At 30.7% G+C, this 21,482-nt stretch overlaps 1 protein-coding gene across 1 annotated transcript in view; it reads right to left on the reverse strand.

Moving 5' to 3' along the window:
* Nucleotides 1-21,482, reverse strand: part of LOC111638513 (host cell factor 1-like) — a 198,798-nt gene that overhangs the window by 56,816 nt on the left and 120,500 nt on the right. Inside the window, exon 20 of the mRNA XM_023384229.1 lies at nt 14,236-14,369. Coding sequence (XP_023239997.1) covers nt 14,236-14,369 — 134 coding nt within the window. The remainder of the gene's footprint in view (nt 1-14,235; nt 14,370-21,482) is intronic.

Genomic DNA, 21,482 nt, shown 5'->3' on the forward strand with positions numbered 1-21,482 from the left:
TAGACCCTGAAACTTGATGTCATGCTCAAAACATAAAATAATTGTAGTAAGTTTATTTCATTATAATTTTAAACATGTATGAATTACAAAATAAAATATAAATTTCGCTAAAAATAGTAGTAAAAATAACTGGTGCCCTATTAAGCAAAGAGTACCCTCTGTTCTTGAGATTAACAAAGGACTGATAACCAGATAGATGATAGTGGAAATTTTAGGTCAATAATTTTTCAACTTGCAGCCCAAGTACCCTCCAGTAACTGAGTTTATAAAACTATCAAACACCAGAAGTCAGTCAGTCAGTCATGGGTTCATGCATCACCAATGGAGTTATCCATGTGATGTGCAGACCCACCTGACCACAAGGAGTTATTTGGGTTTGCTTCACGTTAGTAACACCTAAATAGGGACCAGCTTTACACAAGTATTCCTAGGATGCATCCTCCTCAGCAGATCACTTACATGTCACGTTTCTGTAACCAAATACACCAAACCAATTCTAATAATTTTTCTATAAACGTGATATTTACAAGGACATGTTTAACTACCACAAAACCTGGACATCTCACCCCCCTGATTTCATCTCTCCTTAGTAACTTGTAAACCCATTGCCCCAAACTTTTTTCACTGTTACCACTTAAGATGTTCTAACATTCAGCCAAATTAATGTACTGTACAGTACATGCAATGATTTTAAAGCACAAATAGAGCTTGAAGCCTTTCTGTGCCAATGTTTATTTTTCCTAATTATTATCATGGCAACATTGCTTAATTCAAAATTTCCTGTAGTTGTAGTCTGTGTAATGTACACTTTATTCACATGTTGAGTCTTACTATCAAATCTGCTTCTGATATGCTTATGCCATAACTTTCAAAAGTTTCCTTTACTTAGATGTTTTTATTTAAACAAATCATATGAAGTCTTTTGGACATTAAGGTTAGCAACTTTCATCACATGCGGGGGGCAATCACAACCTATCCAACATGGATCACTTTTCAAATATTAAATATTAATAGTACACTGGTATTAATTAGTAATTGTAGACCACCCTCTCTTCTGGAAGGAGGTCAATGACTACTTTTGATCAAATTACTTCAACCCCCTTCCGCAACAGTCTCATCTTTCTATTGCACTGGCTGTATGGTAGCATTTGAATAGGAAAATTACATAATACATGGTACTAGCCTGCACAAAATATGTTTTGAATGGTTTCAAGGGTGCAGAGTTTAAATATTTGATCCTTTTTTTTTGGCAAAATTTGATTCGTTGGCAGATTACTATTTGATATTTGACTGTGAATTTGTTAGATCTAATATTAGAAAACAATGCTATCTATTTGACCAATAAAATGTGCCATTTTGTACCATCTGAGTATCACAATAAACATAACAGTGGTAGGCTAAAATAACCAAACTCTATATGGTTTTCATTTTAATGTTTCTTATAGTATTTGATTTATATAACAACAAAGGTTATCTTATGTAAGGGTTTATCACACCAAGTGACCAATCTAACACATTTTAAAAATTCTTTAAATTGTGTACAGTAGAAGAATATAGAATTTAAAAAATGTGTTAGATTAGTCACTCGGTGTGATAAACACTTACATAAGATAACCTTTGTAGTTATATAACCCAAATACTGTAATGTAATATAATAGAAGGGTTAGAAGTACGAAAGAATCTAATAATCATAATCTTTGTTCTTATTTTTTTGTGCAGGCAACTTTGGATTTACCTCTAGTAAATCTAAATTTAACAATATGTTTTAAAAAATCAAAATTTTTTAAAACATATTGTTAAATTTAGCATTCCAGCAAAACTTGGTGCTGATTCACCAAGTTTTGCTGGAAAAAAAAATCATTTTGGTACTGAGAGAAACTCTTAGATTTCTTCCAGTGGTCAACAATCTTCAACCTAACAAACAATCATGAAAGCCAGGAATATAAACAAGGTTAACATCAAGAAAAGCAAAGAATGGCTGAACAACAACAGCATTATCCTTCTCAAAGCCAAGAAAAGCAAAACAATGGTACTACCAAAAATCATTGTAAGTTTCTCTATTGGAAGAGCACATTAAGATCAAGGAATGCCAATGCATTGACAATGACTGTGTACACAAACTGCAAAATAGTTATCTGTCTAATGCACATCAACCTGGCCAGAGTTCTTAACTTAAACCATGCCACCACATACAATTCCAGACACCCTGCAGCTCTTTTCATTTGCAAAGACCCATAAGCCAGGTATACTACTACTCCAATTGTAGACAAAACAAGATCATCCACAATAATGGGCTTACAAAAACAAGTTCATAATCTACTAATTGACCACATTAAACACTATGATTTCACTGTCCAACATCTTTTTCAGTAGTGCTAAGTTAAAAAAAAAAACATTACATTAATGGACACTGAATACATGTCACTGCTTGATTTTTTATCCATGTTTCTGTACTGTACATCAGACAAGAGCCGTTTTTTGTGCATTAAGAGATTTCTTACTTAGCATAGTGCCTTCAGTACATGCACATCACCACCAAATTCTGGAATTAAGCCACCTTCTCCTTTACACCTCATTTTTTTTGAGTTTTAACATGTGAATATACCTACAAAAATGCAACATTCCCATGGATAGTCCACTATTGGGGGGACTTATATGAGTTGGTGGTTAGAAAACTGGAGGACAGCACATTGCAGGAGCTCCTAATGGTATTATTCTATATACCCCATAGATGACAACTTAATTTTATGGAAATTAAGTCAGACAGTAATGTCACTTTGCAAAAATTTAATTAATGACAATTCATGTGGGTTCACTCTGAACTTGGACTAAATTAACAATAAGGATGACTATTTCCTCAACCTCAACATTTTATTAAACAACAATAAGAGAGCAGTTTTTCTTAAACCAACATATTGCCTACTGTTTATTCCTACCACTTTTAATGATTCAAATGCCTATAAAGTTGTTGTTTTTAGAGTATTGGGAAAAAAGATGTTTATGCACTGCTCCAACACTAGGGACACTAAGAATGAATTGGAGTACATTAATTAACAACATAGCCATAACATATATATATAGCATACACTAACTTCTAGCCAACCTCATAGCTTTCAGTTGAATACCCAACGACACGTACATCAAGAAAAGAAAAATGAACACGAGAAAAATTGTATTAGTATATACTTCAACCCAAACTACAGATCACATATAAACATAGCCAAATTCACTAAAGCCAAGGTAACATACAGACACAAGCCAAATATTTTTCAATTACCATCCAACACTAAGCATAAGCCTAATGAAAACAACATGCCAGGGATTTACTCCCATCCCCTTACACGATAGTAGATTTGACAGAAATCTGATCTATGTGAAATCTAGTGATAGGTCTTGGACTCATAGAATTGCAGAACATATCTAATAATAAACCCACAGCTGCACTAGTCCAATATGTGAACAAGCCTAGAGTGACAATCAACTGGGAAGTTGCAAAATTAATCAGAAAAATCTTTAATTTAAAAATGCCTAACAACCCTGGAGGAGTGAAAATTTTTAAAGCAATATTTAATGGAAACTATAAATAATAAGAATGATGAGATAATATCTACTATCTATTATTTGTAGACAACCCCATGAAAGAAAATAATACTAAAATGATGAAAGACATGCTTATGATTTCTGTCCATTGTCTGTTAAATAAAAAATTTATATTTAGTATTACATTTCTATTATATAATAATTTTCATTATAGGTGAATACATATAATTTCAAAAAATCTCAAAATCATTTAAATGCTATGACATAGAAAAACAATCTCAAAAATGTTCTAGATTTGGAATTCTCTGTGTGTTTACATTTCTTCTGTGTAAACCTGACACAGGCCTCTGAAGAAGGCCAAAAATGTTTGCTACTATGAAAATTAAGACATTTCCCTGATAGAAAAGTGTTTAAGTTTCATTGCATGTTATTGGATTTAGATTTACTATGTAATAATTAAAATAAAATATGATAGTTAATTTTAGTAACATTTAAAGTTAATGCATAGACAAATTATTAAAAGTATAAAAAAAAATTATAGATTCTTTTGTTGATTTGAATAACGTGAAAATTTGAACAATAACACTTATTTCACATTTTTCAAAACAATAACAAATTTTTTCCATCTATTTTAATAAATCAGCTATGCACCGACATTAAATATTACTGTAACTAATGCATTTTGTTTATAATGAACTTTTAAAATTAATTTATATTTTTACTTAGAATTAGTAATTTTAATCTGCAGTATTATATGTTATTACAATTCATTATCAAATATAATAGAGACATTCAATTTGCTTAAAGCTTTTAAACATAGTAATAGTTCATCCAAATCTGTCAAACATTATTATACACTGAATTTTTAATCTTATACAATTATGCATAATAATTGTGTTTATCTGTAATAAAAGTAATAAAGCACAGCATTCAGAATAGTTTGTAAGAATGGGTCTGCTTTGAATACTCCATTTTATTATAAATGTTTTAACATATAAATAATGCTAAATCAAAACTTAAATCAAAATTATTTACAAACTATTTTTTATTTTTAAAAAATAGTTTGTAAATAACAAATCAACACGCTTACCCAAAAAATAAGCATAACCATGAAATTGTATCTCAAACTACTGATCAGAACAGCATAAAACTTAACATAAAAGCAGAACATTGTATTCTGTATGCAACAACATAAGTGAAAAGCAATAATATAATCTAAATTACATTAAATCAAAGACAAGAAAATGTATTTAAGCATTGTTCTAAATCTTTTTGCACAGGAAATGATTAATATGGCATATAATTGCCTCCTGCATACATACAGCTGAACAGCAATTGTTCATGCTGATACAGTAGAATCCCGCTAATCCAAACATGTTTCATTCAGTGGAGAGAAAATTTTTTGGCTCACAAAATATGTTCCCCCCGTTGAATTTAAATGGTATTAAAGGTACAAATAGAATTAGAATTCTACAACAAAAAAAAATTGTATTTTATTGTAGTACTGTATTAAAATTAATACTGTACAAAATTAATAAATCAGTGTTTGACATGGCCTAATAAAAACATACAGTACTTATATACACAAAAACAGGAACAAAAGTCATTGATGGTGTTAGATCTATATAAACCACACCTGTTTTACTGCTTGTTTCTGCATTATTTCAATTATTCAGTTAATCTGAAAATCTGCTAATTCGAACAGGCTCAGTCCCAAGTAGCTCGAACTAGGCAGGACTCTACTGTAATATAGCAGACCCCCCCATAACATGGTAGATAATTCTGTGTTATATGAATTGCACATTGTAAGTCACTTAGATTTTACAAATACGTGAGCCGTTCACAGCCCGGCACACATTTGTAAAATCTAAGTGACTCGTACAACTTGAAATTCCTATAACACAACATTATCTACTGTGTTATAAGGGGTCTACTGTAATATTGTTTATCATTGTCAAGAGCAAAGTCCATTTTTGAACAAAAGCATTTTGAAGCTCCTGAAGTGGTTTTTGCTGGATGCAACTTGTCTCCCTAGAGCATCCTTTCTGGAAGTGGGCAATAGCGCCCCTTGTGAGCACTGGAGGATTTCAGGGGGTAGTAGAAGGCTCAGTGATTAAAAATGAGTTTTTAATGTAATGTAAAAAGTAATGTAAAAAGGTAAGTTAAAAAATATGGATGGCACTAGATTTTTTTTGATCTCAAAGTGGATGGTTGTCAAAATAAGTTTGAGAACTTGTGCCCTAGAGCAGCGGTCAGCAACCTTTCTCACCTCACAGACCACTAAAGTCACAATTTTGAATCCCATAGACCATTATCATGAATTTTTTAAACGATACAAAATCTGTAAAATAATGATCATAAAAGTTCAATTTTACTGTATTAATATGAAACTCACATGTTTAATTATAACAAATTAATGCAAACCTAAAGTTCATTGCTGCTTGTTTGAAACATGTTTATGAATTCTTTGCGCTTTTCCACGAAGGACAACAATCTCACTCACAATATTGTTCATTATTTATTGATAACAGTCACTGTCACGTTTTTGGTTTTAGATTTGAATAAAAAACCCCAATGAGTGAAAAAAGCAACTAAACATTTTGCATTTCTTTCATAATACTTCATGTAAGCTTTGGTTGATCAATGTTCAAATTTCTCCATGGACCACGGATCACCCAAATTTTCTTGCAGACCACAGACCATCGGTTGCCGACCATTGCCCTAGAGCAGTGTTTCTCAACCTCTAACGAATCGTCGCCCCCTTCAACAAAACTGTTATGTAGTATCGCCCATTTCAATAAAACTGTTACGTAGGATCACTTCCTTCACTTCAAAATTCCAATGCCGAGGGCCAAGGCTAACGCCAAATTCGCACTGAATTGAATAGAATATTGACTAATATAATGTTATTTGTTTAATTATTGTATGATATAATGAATAAAATATCTAATTATTCTTAATATAATGTTCTACTATATCACCCAGAAAAGTGTTTTTTGCCTTCCAAAATATAAATTGTTAGTAATCGCTCCCTCAACATGGAAAAACGCCCACATGGGGGCGATATCACCCTGTTGAGAAACACTGCCCTAGAGCATACCACACATTCTATGATATTTAGATCAGAAAATCTTGCTGGCCACTCCATGCAATGAATATCTTCATTGTCATGAAAATCATTGATGAGTGTAGCTCTATGTGATTGGACACGGTTGACCATAAAAAAAAAGCACCCATAACATCTCAGAAAAGTCTCACATTGAATTCCAAAACTTTGTCTCTATCTAATATTACCTCAGGAGTTTCTGGCTTCATATTATCATCTGTATTAAATGCTTATTTCAGATAGTGTGTCTATCTTTTTGCAGTAATGGCACTCCTTGCAAAAAACATGGAACTCAGTGCAGTCATCAAGTATAATGACATTCCAAACTAGGATATCACCATATGCATAATGGTTTCACAAGTTTTCTACTTTCTCCAAATTCTAATCAGATGAGAATCTAGACAAATCAGTGGACAGACCATTGCTTCCATTTATTCAGAGTCCAAACTTCTTGATACCATCTTAAATGGGATCATCTCTGCACAGGGTTTAATGAAAAACAATGACTGGGCATCAGACAAAACAAAATCATCTGTCTGAAGCTTCCTGTAGACAGTTAAGTTGTAAAACTAAAGCCGAGACTCCACTAGTGTAAAAACGAATAATTTTTTTTTTTTTTTGCATTTGGATTTCAGTGGAGGTCTGGCTCCACTAGCAAAGTTTTTACTTCGACAGTATCATTAAAGTTATGTGTTTGTGTGTGATATATCAATATAAAGACAATGATTATATTCTGAGATTTTTTTGTACTATAATTACAAATGTAGTAAAAATAATACAGTAGACCCCCTATAAAGCGGGTTCCTATAACGGAGATTCCTATAATGCGGCAAAAAATTTGCGACAGTATCTGTATAAAGACTCTAAAAGGGACGCGTAAAACATGGTAAAACGTCATCGCGGACGAGCAGCCGAACTACTTTCCACCGTCCAGCGCCATGCTACGGAGAGTTTAAGCAGGTAAATTGAGTTTACTATCGTCTGTACAGTATTATATATAAATTAGGTACTGTACATATAATTATATATAAATTAGGTACTGTATATATAATTATATATTAACTTAATNAAAACATACTAGCATGTTTTTTTAATTTTTGGAACCTAACCCTCCTTTTTGTATTAGTTCTTTGTTTCGTATAACACGGATTCGCATAACGCGGCAATTTTTTGGAACATAAGTACCGTGTTATACGAAGGTTACCTGTATTTAAAAATATACGTTTAATTTCTAGTCACCCTACTTTAAACCCTTCTCCTCCCCAGACGTCTGAGAATGTCCTGGGAAATACGACACCAGCTGTGTTCAAGGTCATCCAGCTGTGTAAACAATGACTCATGGGTGTTATATTTCACAGAAAGATGAGACAAAGAAAAATAAAATTTGAAGCTTTTTCTTCAAAATAAACGCGTTTCTTCCGTTTTTTTCAGTTTTAAGTATTTTTACTTGACCTTTTTACGTTTAATTAAATTAATGATTATAAAATATCAAAAATCTCAATGTCCTTAAGGGGTTAAATGAATAAATATGCAATTATATTACATAAGGGTAAGCCCATGTTAAATAGACCAATTTGATATGTGGATCTCACCTGACCATGTCCAATTCAAATAAAAGTTGATACAACTGTTCCATAACTTCTAAAACTTATCTACAAAGTTATAAATCCTAGGAAGAAATACTTGACCTTTTAGGTTTTAAATCTAAGTCTTAAGTGAAAGCCTAAAAGTGTCATGAGTTGATATAAAACAAACTTGCAACTTTCACAAGATATAAGAACAAAATTAATAGAAATAAAATTCTAAAATTTGGCTATCTTTTGGATGTCAATAAACTCATTAGCACATAAGCTAGAAAATGTTTATTCAGTATTTGTTTTAAAACAAATTACTTAAAGTCTGTATAATACATTTTAATAAGATCTTTAAATAATTTTAAAACATTACAGCATTTAACCCAATTATAGTTTATACTTTGAGTCATTCCATGTCAAGTGGGCCTATGATCCCATTTGACTTGTTTAATTTAATAAATGTTGAAACAGGTTTCCATAATCTCTAAAAAGTTATAGGTCCCAGGAACAAATACCCTTGAGGTTCTGTACAGTCTTAAGTGAAAGCCTAAACTACAAAGTTTCACAAGCTCTAGGAATAAAATTCTGAAATTCAGTACTCCTGTATACCTTTTCATGTTCAACAAGCTAACAAAATTTCAACAAACTAGCTTTACTTGTTTGCTTAAAACAATGTATTGAAATTATATCAATTAAGTAATATAATTATGAACAGATTTAAAAAAAAAAAATTCATAAAAAATTGAGTAATCAAGTATTTAAAGTGAAATTCATACATTAGTATAAAAACAAGTTCATTTATTTAATTAGCAATTACCTAGCAAAACCAATGAAACAATATTAAAAATAAAGTTTTCTTGAAAAGTTTACAATTCTCAAGAAATTAATGCTTGGTAATCAATAGGATGACTATCACACCAAATGAATGTATAATAATAATAATAAAAATAAAAGCACTGAGTTCAGTGTTACATGCATATGTTTTTTTTTTTTTATGCGATAAAAAACGTATGCATGTAACGCTGAACTCAGTGTCTTTATTATTATTATTATTATTATTATGTTGGGTTTTGTGAGTTATACTCGGTAAACACCAGTGGCTGTGTACTATGCCGGACCAGAGTCAAGGCATAGCAACCGAAACAAAACTAAAATTAAATAAGTGTGTCAGTGTGTGTGTCTGTATTCAGGAATTTCCTAACAATGTGGCATGTATTCAATATAGTGGCCTTCTGTAGTGTGATGTATGTATTTCTACTCAATTGTAATGTTCCCAGGCTTTTGTGTAGTGTGTGTGGTATCACACCTGTACAGGAGAGAACAACAGGTACAATAAGCACCCTATCCATCCTCCACAGATGCCTTATTTCCTGGGCGAGTTCTGTGTACTTGCTAATTTTTTCAGTGCATGTGTTTTGTACATTGTGAGTGTTTGGAATGGCTATGTCTATAATGTATGTGATTTTATTGTGTTTGTCAATGAGTGTGATGTCTGGTCTGTTGTGGTAAATTGTTTTATCTGTGATTATGGCTCTGTCGTAATACATTTTGTGCGTGTTATTTTCCAATACTGTCTGTGGAATATACTTGTAGTATGGTTCGTGGATGTCTGCCAATTTGTGTTTCTTTGCAAGCTCTTGGTGTATTATATTTGCTACTTGATTGTGTCTATGTAAGTAATCTGTCTGTGCCAAGAGCTTGCACCCAGAAGTGATGTGTTGTATAGTTTCTGGCATGATGTGACATTTTCTGCATGTGTCATTTGTGAGTGTTGTATCTTTGAGAATGTTTTTTCTGTAGTTTTTAGTATTTATGACCTGATCTTGTATGGCAATCATGAATCTTTCCGTCTCCCCAAAGAGGCATCCCCAATCTAACCAGCTGTTTGATGCAGTTTTGTCAACAAAATCCTGGGCCAGGTCATAAGGATGCCTGCCATGGAGTGCCTTTCGAGCNTAAATAAATAAAGAACCGGGAATGGTAATTTATGGTTTAGCCTAGTGACAAGTAGATTTGGAGACAAGTAAATTCGACTTACGTCGCCTCTCATGGAACCAATTACCGACGTAAGGCAAGGTATACCTGTATATCAATGAAGTTTACACTTAAAAACTGAAATTTTGTACAGAGGATTTCCAAAACCACATCAGAACTGGAAATCACGCTGTATGGGGAATATCCCCAATTTTCAAACCGTGTTGTACTAAAGATACATGTATTATATGAAAAGAAACTAAACATGCATACTACAATAACTTATATAGTACTCTGTTACTCTAACATTGTTTGTTTGTTTTCCTTAACCAATGACTGCCATGTAGCAGATATTGTTTCACAATTTTTACTATTAATTTAATGCAATTCCCACTAATTGCAGCATTGAAAATTTTCCACACATTCAAGGCTCTTAGTTTTTGAATGTCAAAGATTTTCCTTATCAGTTTTGCCTTATTCCAGATAATTGACACACCAGATATTTTTTAAAAACATTTAAATTTAGAATCTCTAACATTCTGTAACAATCAATGGTTGATGCAGGCCCCCGAAAAAGATCAAAAATATCATGTTTTTATTTAATTCAAATATGTATTCTTCACTGAACGACTGTGTGTATGACAGAGGTAGCAAAGATTTTTGAGTCAGCATGCAATATAGTAAGCATACTTAGCTTTAAAGATGTTTATGTATGCCAAAGTTATGGAAACTTCAAATAATGATATTTAAATAAATTAAACAAATATGCTTTAATGAGAATAAATGTAAAAAAGCTAATTGAAAAAAGAATGATCAGACAATAAACTGAAAAAATGATTGGAAACTATAAATAATAAATCAAAATCATACGATATGTTACATGCCACTTTGGGCATGCATGCCATAAGTTTGCCACCCCCAGTATATGGTGAGTAGTTTTAATTTCATTCATGCATTCTTGTTGGCATATTACTCAACTGCTAACAATCCATTCTAAGATCTTGCATTGAAGCTTAGCATGCATTTCAAAACTTTCTGACAATACAGCAGCACAATATGATAATGTGATTCATTTCTTTTTTGAACCTGACAGAACTTCATGTTTATAACTCAGGAAACCATCTGCGGTGGAACAGTAAAACAGTCCTGTTTCATCTTCATTGTAGATTTGATCAGAATTAAATTTCTGCAGAAATTCAGGTAACTTAGTTGATTTCCACTCTTCAGTGCTCATAGTATCAGCACCATTTTTCATTGTGTGTTCTTTTAAATTTTATTTCATGTTTGGTTTTCCATTTCAATAATCATCCATCTGTAACTTTAAAATTCATGTGACCCATCTTTGTAGTTAACTCTTTTGATTTGGTTTTTAACATGTCCATTTAATACATATTTCTCTTTGCTGTATGTGCTGTTCTGATAAAAAGGCACGATGTCCCTCCCATATAAGCAAATTAAATTTGCTTATATTAAATCATTTGTTTCAGTCTTTCAATATATGTCCCAAATAAATGATGGTCTCAATCAGTGCTGTAACTAGCCGTTCCTGTGCCCCATGCAAAAATTTGAATTTAGGCCCTTAATTAGGTTTGGGAAAATAATAAAACAAATACATGCATTTTTGGCCCTCTTCCAAGTGGATCCTGTGCAGGTGCATCTCTTGCACCTGCCTAGTTACGGCACTGGTCCCAATTAACCAAATGCAAAGGACATCGTAAAATAAACTCAATATAAAGAAATAAACTACAATAAAATTAAGAATATAAGAATAAAAAAAAGTTCATTTTCCACATTCAAAAAAATTTCAATATTTAAAATAAAGCTTCAGTTTTACATGTTGATAACAGCGATATCCTTTTGGTAAGAGGTTTATATATGGTTTCTGGTATGACTTTTTGGCAGGGTAGATCTTGAAAATATTTAGAGGATTTTAATCTTATTTTTCATCTCAGAATTTATCCCCACAGTAATTCATTACACTCAATTTATTTGTAATTAGTTATCATGCATATATACCATAATATATATGCATTTAGCAATGATATTTAGGTAAATCCACTTCATCCACTAATATTTAAAATTTTAATTAACTGGTAATTTTATTAACACCAAGTCATGAAAATGCCTTTGTTAAGGAAATTAAAACTGATACTGAGGGAATATTGTAATCTTCATACAAAATTATCTTTATTTTTATTCTTAATGTTTATTATTAATTCTTTTAATCTTACACACACATAGTACTTCCATGATNTTGGGGATGAAGGTAGTCCGGATAAGGAAAAATCCGGATAATCGAAACAAACTTTAATTTGTTTTTTAATGATAATACAACACGTTTTCTTTTCGATGACATATCGGTAATATTAAAAATAAATACTGTATTTAAATCGTGATCAAATTTTCAAGAAACAAACGTTTGTATTGAATTTGGACTACTACTGACCAGCGCTGACTACCCTATTGTTTAAAAGGCCCTCTGGTGGCGCAAGAAGACGGTTTTTATAAAATAAGCAGTTGAAACTGCATTTTTATGAATAAAAATTTGACAAACTATTTATCGTTTTATGACGAGTAAAATTTTTTCGTCGCGTTCGCGGCTTTTAAGTAATGCATAAACCTTCAAAGCGCGAGGCCCTTCAGACCGCGAGGCATAGGCGATGGCCCACGTCGTCCATGCCTTACGCTGCCCTTGGTCATAGAAATGATGTAATTTGAAAATAAAATTTTTTATAAATACGTATGTCAAGTTATATTTTTATTACGACGTAAAATATATTTAATTAAGAGTTTACGGCCACTGTGCTGGGTGAGACGTTGTTGAAACAAAAAAAGTTACGCATTCCCTCACGTACATAAACATTGTCGTAATTCGCCAAGTGCAAATCAGCAAATTCGTAAAATTTTTCTTTATTTTGAACAATCCGGATAATCGAAAATCCGGATAATGGAGGTTCTACTGTATATACTTTCCGCCGTCCAGCGCCACGCTACGGAGAGTTTAGGCAAGTAAGTTGAGTTTACTATCGTCTGTACAGTATGTCAATTAAGTACCGTAAGTCTAATACAGTACTGTAATTTTATACATTTCTTGTGAAAGAAACATTTCTTATTCAACAGCCATAAAAATTATTTCTATTAATGATGTCTCCAAAGTTCAATGAATTTTTCACAGAAAAATAACATCAGAAATCGTGGCCGTCGTTTGGTGCACTGCTCCGCGACGAACACAAGCTTAAGCAATGGTGACTTCGAACAGTGCACACTCGGTAAGTAATACTACAATTTTTTGTTTATAGCATAGTTTATACGGATTATTCCCAAAAAATTATACGTATTTTGGAAATGTTAAGTCAAATTAGTCTAGAATCGATTAATTTTATGGAAGAAAACCTTTCAAACAGCCGTAGTCCGTAAACTTCACGTGTCAGGCTGCGATTAGCTCATGTATTTAAGGATTCCTATGATGCGAAATTCGTATAACGAGAAATGTATCTACGCGTTATAGGGGGTTACTGTATCTTTACTTTCATATATTAACTTTTTTCTTTATATTATTAAGATTTGAACTATACTGCACTTACACGCTTAGCTTTTTTATTATATACAGTAGACCCCCCTATAAAACGGGTTCCTATAATTACAATTCCTATAAGACAGCAAAAAAATTGTGACGGTATCCGTAAAAAATGGTAAAAAAACTACTCCTATAATTACGTAAAACGTCATCGGGCAGCCGAACTACTTTCCACGCCGTCAAGCGCCACACTACGGAGAGATTACTATCGTGTGTACAGTATTATATATAAATTAGGTACTGTACTTATAATTATATATTAATTATATATAAATTAGGTACTGTATATATAATTATATATTAACTTATTGTAACTTTGTTATAATTAAATATATAATTTCTGCCGTCTAGCGTGGCGCCACGCTACGGAGATTTTTACGCTAACTATCGTCNAAAAAGCTTATATATATTAAAACCTGTGAAAATAATAATGTTATAATTAGTTTTATATTAATGCAATTTACCTGTATTGTAGCTGTTGATCCTAATGGTTTTCCTGGAATAGTAACAGTAGCAGGTTTAGTTGAACCAGCAATTGCAGAAGCTGGCATTGTAATTGTTATTGGAGATGTAACAGTACTAGTTGTCATTTGTGTACCTAAAAATAGTCCAAATACTTAACTTAATATTGTTAACATAAAAATTCAATTTATTGTTACTCTTAATATTCTGATGATAATATATATATATATATATATGTATGCATGCATGCGACACAATTTATAAGAAGGTACCTTAAGTCAGAAAAATAATTTCTCTATTGTGAAAAAAAAAGTTTGTATAAACAGGTCAAAATTGATCATTTTTAAATTTCAATGCCAAATCTTTCTAACATTAAAGAATATAAGAGAGGCAGAGTAAGATGTACTCAGAAAATGAAAGTTGAGTTTTCTTGACTTAATGTATCTTTTTAAAAATTGCATCTCACACAAACACAAACAATGCATAATAATGCATATCAGTGGCAAATTACTCTAAAAGAAAAATGGCAATTGCCTGGGCCCTCATCAACAGGGGGCACGAAACCAAGCTTTTTTAAAAAATATTCCCCCCCAAAATTCCCTCATAGGAAAATGTCTGAAGTTAACACTATATATGGAGCCCCATAAAACTATAATGTGCCACTGATACATATAAAATTTTATGTAAATCAGCAATGGGCAAAGATGCAGACTGTAAGTAAACTTCTGGTGGAATGTATGCATTTTTTTTCTTATGGAGTTGCAGACTTTAACTCTGCTCAGTACAAACATACTCTATAACGAACAAAACACTAGGGACTAAAATAATATATGCTAATGATATGTAAACTAATAATGTATACTTTATTCTCATCTTTCCACTGATCAAGTTTAGTTTGAATGTTCTTCATCACAGATATCAGTTTAATTAAAGCCAAACAACTACCAGATTACATCAGGCTACATATTGCTACTAATGATTATTAAATAATCAGTAATTTGACACTAGAGGTGGATGTTAGATAGCATCTCATTAAATTTAATAATTATAACTAAATTAATATTTATTAAATAATTTAGAATATTCTGGAAAAAACAGTAAGCAGCAGTTGTGGGTTTGAGTTACACCTGGGCCAATTCTTTTCTTCCTGAATTTTATAAAATATTTAATAAATATTAATTTAATTATAACTATTAAATTTAATAAGAGATGATGCCTAACTCCCACCTCTAGTGTCAAATTACTTAGTATTTAATAATTATTGGCAGTGGTAATGTAGTCCTATTTAATCCAATAATTGTTTGGCATTAATATGAAGCTGTTTATATATGTATGTCAACTTAATTAAAGTTCCATAAGGGTATGAGGCAGAAAACAGGAAAACAAAATATGTTGCCAAAGCCCAGGAACTGTAAATTAGAACCTTGTGGGCAACAGGATGCTCATGAATGATGCAAATTTTAAGATAAAATACAGTGTGATCATCTTAGATAACTTAAAATTGAGAAATTATATGGAATAAAGTACTTAAGTGTATTTAGATATCCTTTATAGCTAAGCATTTTATTATGCATAACAAGTAAGGTTTTATGAATATGATTATTCCCTTGCTATAATAAACATTTTATTCAAACATATTTAACATTTACATTTTACTCAGTTCCTAACAAACCTCATACAAAAAGAACTTCTTTGAGAATTCCTGAAAAACATTAAAATTTAACTTTAGGTACGTTTTTCCATAGATATACTACCAAAAATAATACAGAAAATTACTGAGAAAGAAAAATAATTCAATGCTCTTATATAATCAGGAAGTCATTACTACCTTTTTGAAAACTTGCTTATTTAAAAAAATAAATCAAATTCTCTTACTTAATTAAAATGCTTCAATGTCCTTTTCTTACTAAATTATAAATTTTCATATATAAACAAGCATTCACTATTATCAGGACTTATTATACTGGCTTAACAGACAATACNGAGCCGGTATCACACTTTGATCTGGTTACTACCGTAATAATTATCTCCACATAATGTGGGTGTGGTCACTCTTAGCTTCATTTCTCCCCATAGACCTTACTGGCATGGGTGTCCCTACCAGGAGCTTGTGCTCCAGCCTGCATTGCTCTATGGTTCAGTAAAATTACTGGGCTCTCAAACCACGACCAGCTGGTGACCACGGGAGAGTTATTATTATTATTATTAATGCTTAAGTAAATATTTAGAGAATGAATGAAAAAAAAATTTTTTCTTTTGAAAACAGAATTATACCAAAGTAGCTGTGTTTATCTTACTAATATATGATTTAAAAAATGCAAAAATTTTTGAACAAAATTAATAAATTAGAATGTTTGTAATTCAGAATAAATGTTGCTGAAATAAGTAAACAAGGAGTTTTTTGCACATATCAGTGTCTTTTGCACAAAACACGGGAGACAACAATATGTTTGATCAAGTGCATATAAACATATATAATCCTTATTTCCAAAAATATGAATTTTTTTAAGTTCATATTTAGAAGACTTCACATTTCATGTAAATGAACATCATTCTCTCTTCTCCACAAATCCACATGACACATATTTGTAAAATGGTGTAGAAAAAAATTGTATGTTGAGGTTCAACCATTTTTACAACTTGGGCTGCTAAGACACAATCTTACATTACTTTCTTCTTAAAATATAACATAAAACAACTATAAATCTCCAGCAAATATATTTTAATTATGAATATTTATGACCACTTTGTGTTCATCTGAAAATGGCCATTCAAACAAACAGAGTAACCATTAAAATAACACAGTTCAAATTATAAAACATAAACTAAGAATAAAACATTAGCATAAATGAAATATAAAAACATCTATTGATAAATGTTACAGAATGTGTTCTTTTAATGATTACTCTATTTTGTATGTGATTTTATCTGAAGATGGCCATTCAAAGTGGTCAACATATTTGCTGGAGATTTAGGGTTGTTTTTTTGAGTTTAACAAATAAAATTCTATTTATTGATTCTGTTTTTTGAAAAAGTAAAATGTAAAGAATAAAGTCTACTATTAGTACCATTAAAATAAATTTATAATTCCAAGATGAATGTTAGTATTGTTTATTGCAAAGTGCAAGTGATCCTCTCTCAATGGAATTCTCTCATAAGTTGAACATAGAAATAATGGTTATAATTGGGTATAATACAAACACTAAATAAGCTTATACAGCAAATAATGAAATGCCATTCTAATTTTTTAGAAATAGAATCTAAAGTAAAAATAGGATTAAAATCTCTATTAACATTTTTTAAATTTTGCTCTCTATTGACATTTTTAAAATTTTTCGTATTTGTGTTCAATCCAGCTGATTTACCTGAAGAAGAACCCAGAAGGGGTTAAGAAAACGTTCATTTTGGAAGATTTTACTCTGTATGCACTGGTTATAGGTTCAAGTAGGTCATATTTTGTTAAATTTTGCTTTTTTTCTTTTAGATCTAGCCTGCCAAAACAGATATTTTCAAATTTTCTGCCAAAATATTAATACTAGAGTTGTCAACTTTCTAATATAATTCTGTATATATTTTATCCTTATGTCAACAAACTGAGGTAAGTAACAAATAAGCCTTAATGTAATAAATGCAAACAAAAGGCTTATTCACTTTTAAGATTTTCCAACATAAATTTTACTTTAATTGTATTAAAAAAAAACAAAAAAAAAAAAAAAACTAAATGTTATTCAAACAGAATAACTTACAAAAGTTACAAAAACTGCTTTAAATGTCCTCTGTCACCTTAAATACTTTTTCCAGCCATACTGTACTTTACTCAAAATAATTTTTTGTTCCTTATACATTAAAACCTATGTCAGGTTTTAATGTATAAAATTAGTAAGTTTAAACTGACAGTTCAAATTAATGTTCCTACAGCATTTTTTAAATTTAAAATATGATTTTGAATGCAAACAAATATTTATTTTAATTAGATATTGAACATAATATATATGCTATGCCTAAAATATTACAAAATTTGATGCAGAGATAAATACAGTGGATTCTGTTTAAATGAAACCTGATTAACTTGTCCTGATTAAGCAACTGTCCAAATATAGTGAATTTTAAGGTAACAGGCAAAATCTAAGATACAAAATGATCAATAAAGACAATATATTTATTGAAAATTATTATTAATATTTAGTATGAATACATATATGTAAATAGATTCAAGTTCAAGAACAACATTAAAATATAATCATTAAACAAAAAAAAAAATTATCTTTGCAGAAATTTAACTAGCATATGACACATTATTCTTTGCTAGTGTACAAAATTAGTGCAGACATCCAAAGCAGAAATAAAACTTCAATTCCATCTTGCATAAAATATCTTAGTTCAGATTTAAATTTTCTGGTTTCCTAATCAACAAGTCTTGATCAGAAGTATTATCTCCATCACTAGTCTCATCACTTTGGAAAACATCTAAAAATTTTTAGATGTTTTCCAAAGTAACTTATTAAACTTGTTATAATAATTGCATCTACACAATCCTCACTTTTCAATGTAACATGAAAAGTTGTCATCAATGTATAAAATTTTTTGCAATTTCTTTATTTTATAGTTCATAAGCAATTTCATTATTGTTATTGGCTATATCTGCCATTTCCTGTCCTGAAGTCTTAAAACTGCTATCAGAAAAGTAGTTTTGATTTGTGCTACAGTTTGCTTTTCAACTACCAGTGACCTGTTGTATTGCTTGTAAAATAGTAACCTTAGAACTATTTTTGTCTGCTTTTGTAGATAATATTAAAATATTTTCTTCAATTGTTTCAAGAATATCATACCAGACTTCTGCAATACAATATTTTTAAACTTTTTATGACTCCCATATCCAATGGTTGTATCAAGGATGTGGAAGAAACTCCAAATGAGTGTTTTTCAAACACACTACACAAGGATGTGCAGCAGAGAGCAAAGAGTAGCAAAACTGTTAGCAACTTTTCCTGTAGTTCTACATTCCAATTTATAAACACTTCAGAAGTTGGAAGTCATCCATGCATTACATACAAGTCTCCAAAAGTACACAAATTAAAACTACATATTATACACACAGTCTTCCAGGAAATATGTATTGGAATTAAATAAAAACAATGTTGTTGGCCTCTTTTAGGGACCTGCACTAAGCATTGATCATTACAGAACATTAGAGATTTTAAATTTAGAGGGATTTTTTTTTTTAAACTATGTTCTTTCTGACATCGACTCATTTTGAATGTTTAACATATATTTGACACATTTTGAATATACAGGTACTTTACAATTATTACAGTATTATACAATAAAAAAATTAAACAAATAAAATTACAGGTATCCCTCATTATAACACAGTAGTTAAATTCTGAAAAAAAGCCATATTTTGCGAATCTGTACTATACGAAACAAAGGACTAGTGCAAAACATAGGATTACATTACAGAAGTTAGCAAAACTATACTGTCCTTTTTTGTTACTAAGGAAAATATGTTTATTTAAGCAATCAGTAATTTATTTCCAATCAATAATTAGATAACAATCTCAATTAAAAGAACTATATTACACATTAATATTAATTTTATGGTTAAACGAGCGAGTTTTTTTTTCACAAAAGTATCATCATCTGAGCTTTTTTGTTGATCTTGATCAGAAGTATCAGCAACATTTTCATATTTTTTATTTTTTTCATAAAAAATTTTTATAGACAAAAAAATAAAAATATGTTATTGGGTTGCAATTTGAAAAACTTTTACACCTATAAATTCCCACTGTTGTCCATCTGTCTGCCTTTCCTTGATCTTGAGAACACAGATAGATAAAAGGTGAGACCAGTTATGGAAAACTTGGGGCACGAGGCCCCAATAAACTTGTATATAGTTTATTGGGGCCTCGTGCCCCAAGGTTTAAGTTGGAAGTATACAACTTCCAAGTAAACTGGAAGTCATGTTATTTCAATTCAAAAATCTTCCCTTCAGAGCAGTTAGATAGATGACTAGTGTGACTCTGTTGCTATAGGAAAAGTATGATGTACAGGGGCAAGACATTACTAATTTCAGGTGGAAAGCATATATTTTAAATTAAATAAATTTAAAAAATATGATTAAAAATTGCAGCCTGGTATTGTGATGTCACAATAAATAATTGCTTGTTAACAGAAAATTTGTTCTAGCAGGTCGTGTTTGTTCAGTTGAGTACCAAGCAACTTTTTTCCAGAATTTGTACTATAATACTGAGATACTGCTATATTTCATTTGTTATTTATGAATGATTGCTTACCTACTGTTAAAAAAAAGTGTAATAACACTTAACCTAAAGGTGTTTAAATAAATTTAACTAAATATAAAAATTAATCTATAAAAAGAAAACATAATGACAGTCTTAAGAGCTAAAGTCTGAAAGCAATGACCATGACACCTGGTTGATAAGTTAGGACAAGATAGAAAAAAAAATTGCTCTATCAGTTTTCATTAAAGTAAACCTGTCAAAAAGCACAAAATAATTTGAAAATTTCAAAGTTCTAAAATCCATTGGCAAATTTGAGACATAAGTGCTTATTTAATAAAAAAGATATATACCTCGACTTACGTCGTTCCCAATTATACGTCGTTTGTCAAAAAAGTATATGGAAAAATAAAAATCAAGTTTAAGTCATTTTATTCGACTTTATGTCTGTCTGCCACAAATATTGAAATCATAATATCACTAGAAAAACATTTAAAGCACATAAAATCTTATTAAAATATATACAAGTATGTACTGTATTTACAGTTCCTGCATTCGTAAATTTAGATTACTTTTTTCTGTACTATATTAAAAACTAAAACTTATTTGTTTGTAAGCTTAAAATAGATCCTTACTAACCACATATTATTAAAAATGCATAAATAAATAAATAAATAAATAAATAAATAAAGAACCGGGAATGGTAATTTATGGTTTAGCCTAGTGACAAGTAGATTTGGAGACAAGTAAATTCGACTTAAGTCGTTCTCCTGGAACCAGTTACCAACGTAAGGCGAGGTATACCTGTATAAACAATACAGTATATTGTATTTACAACTACTGTATTTACACAGCATTTATATTTTTTTTGGTATTATAAGTAATTTAGAGATGATTTAAAGTGTATGGGTGGTTGTGCATAAGTTATGACATTTTGCATCTGCATAGTTCAATTTATATGAAAAGTATATCTGCTGTTACTGAGAGAGAACATTATATATATATATATA

This window comes from Centruroides sculpturatus, unplaced genomic scaffold, assembly GCF_000671375.1.
Source record: "Centruroides sculpturatus isolate CEXI.00-Female unplaced genomic scaffold, Cexi_2.0 scaffold1124, whole genome shotgun sequence".
Classification (NCBI taxonomy): Eukaryota; Metazoa; Arthropoda; class Arachnida; order Scorpiones; family Buthidae; genus Centruroides; species Centruroides sculpturatus.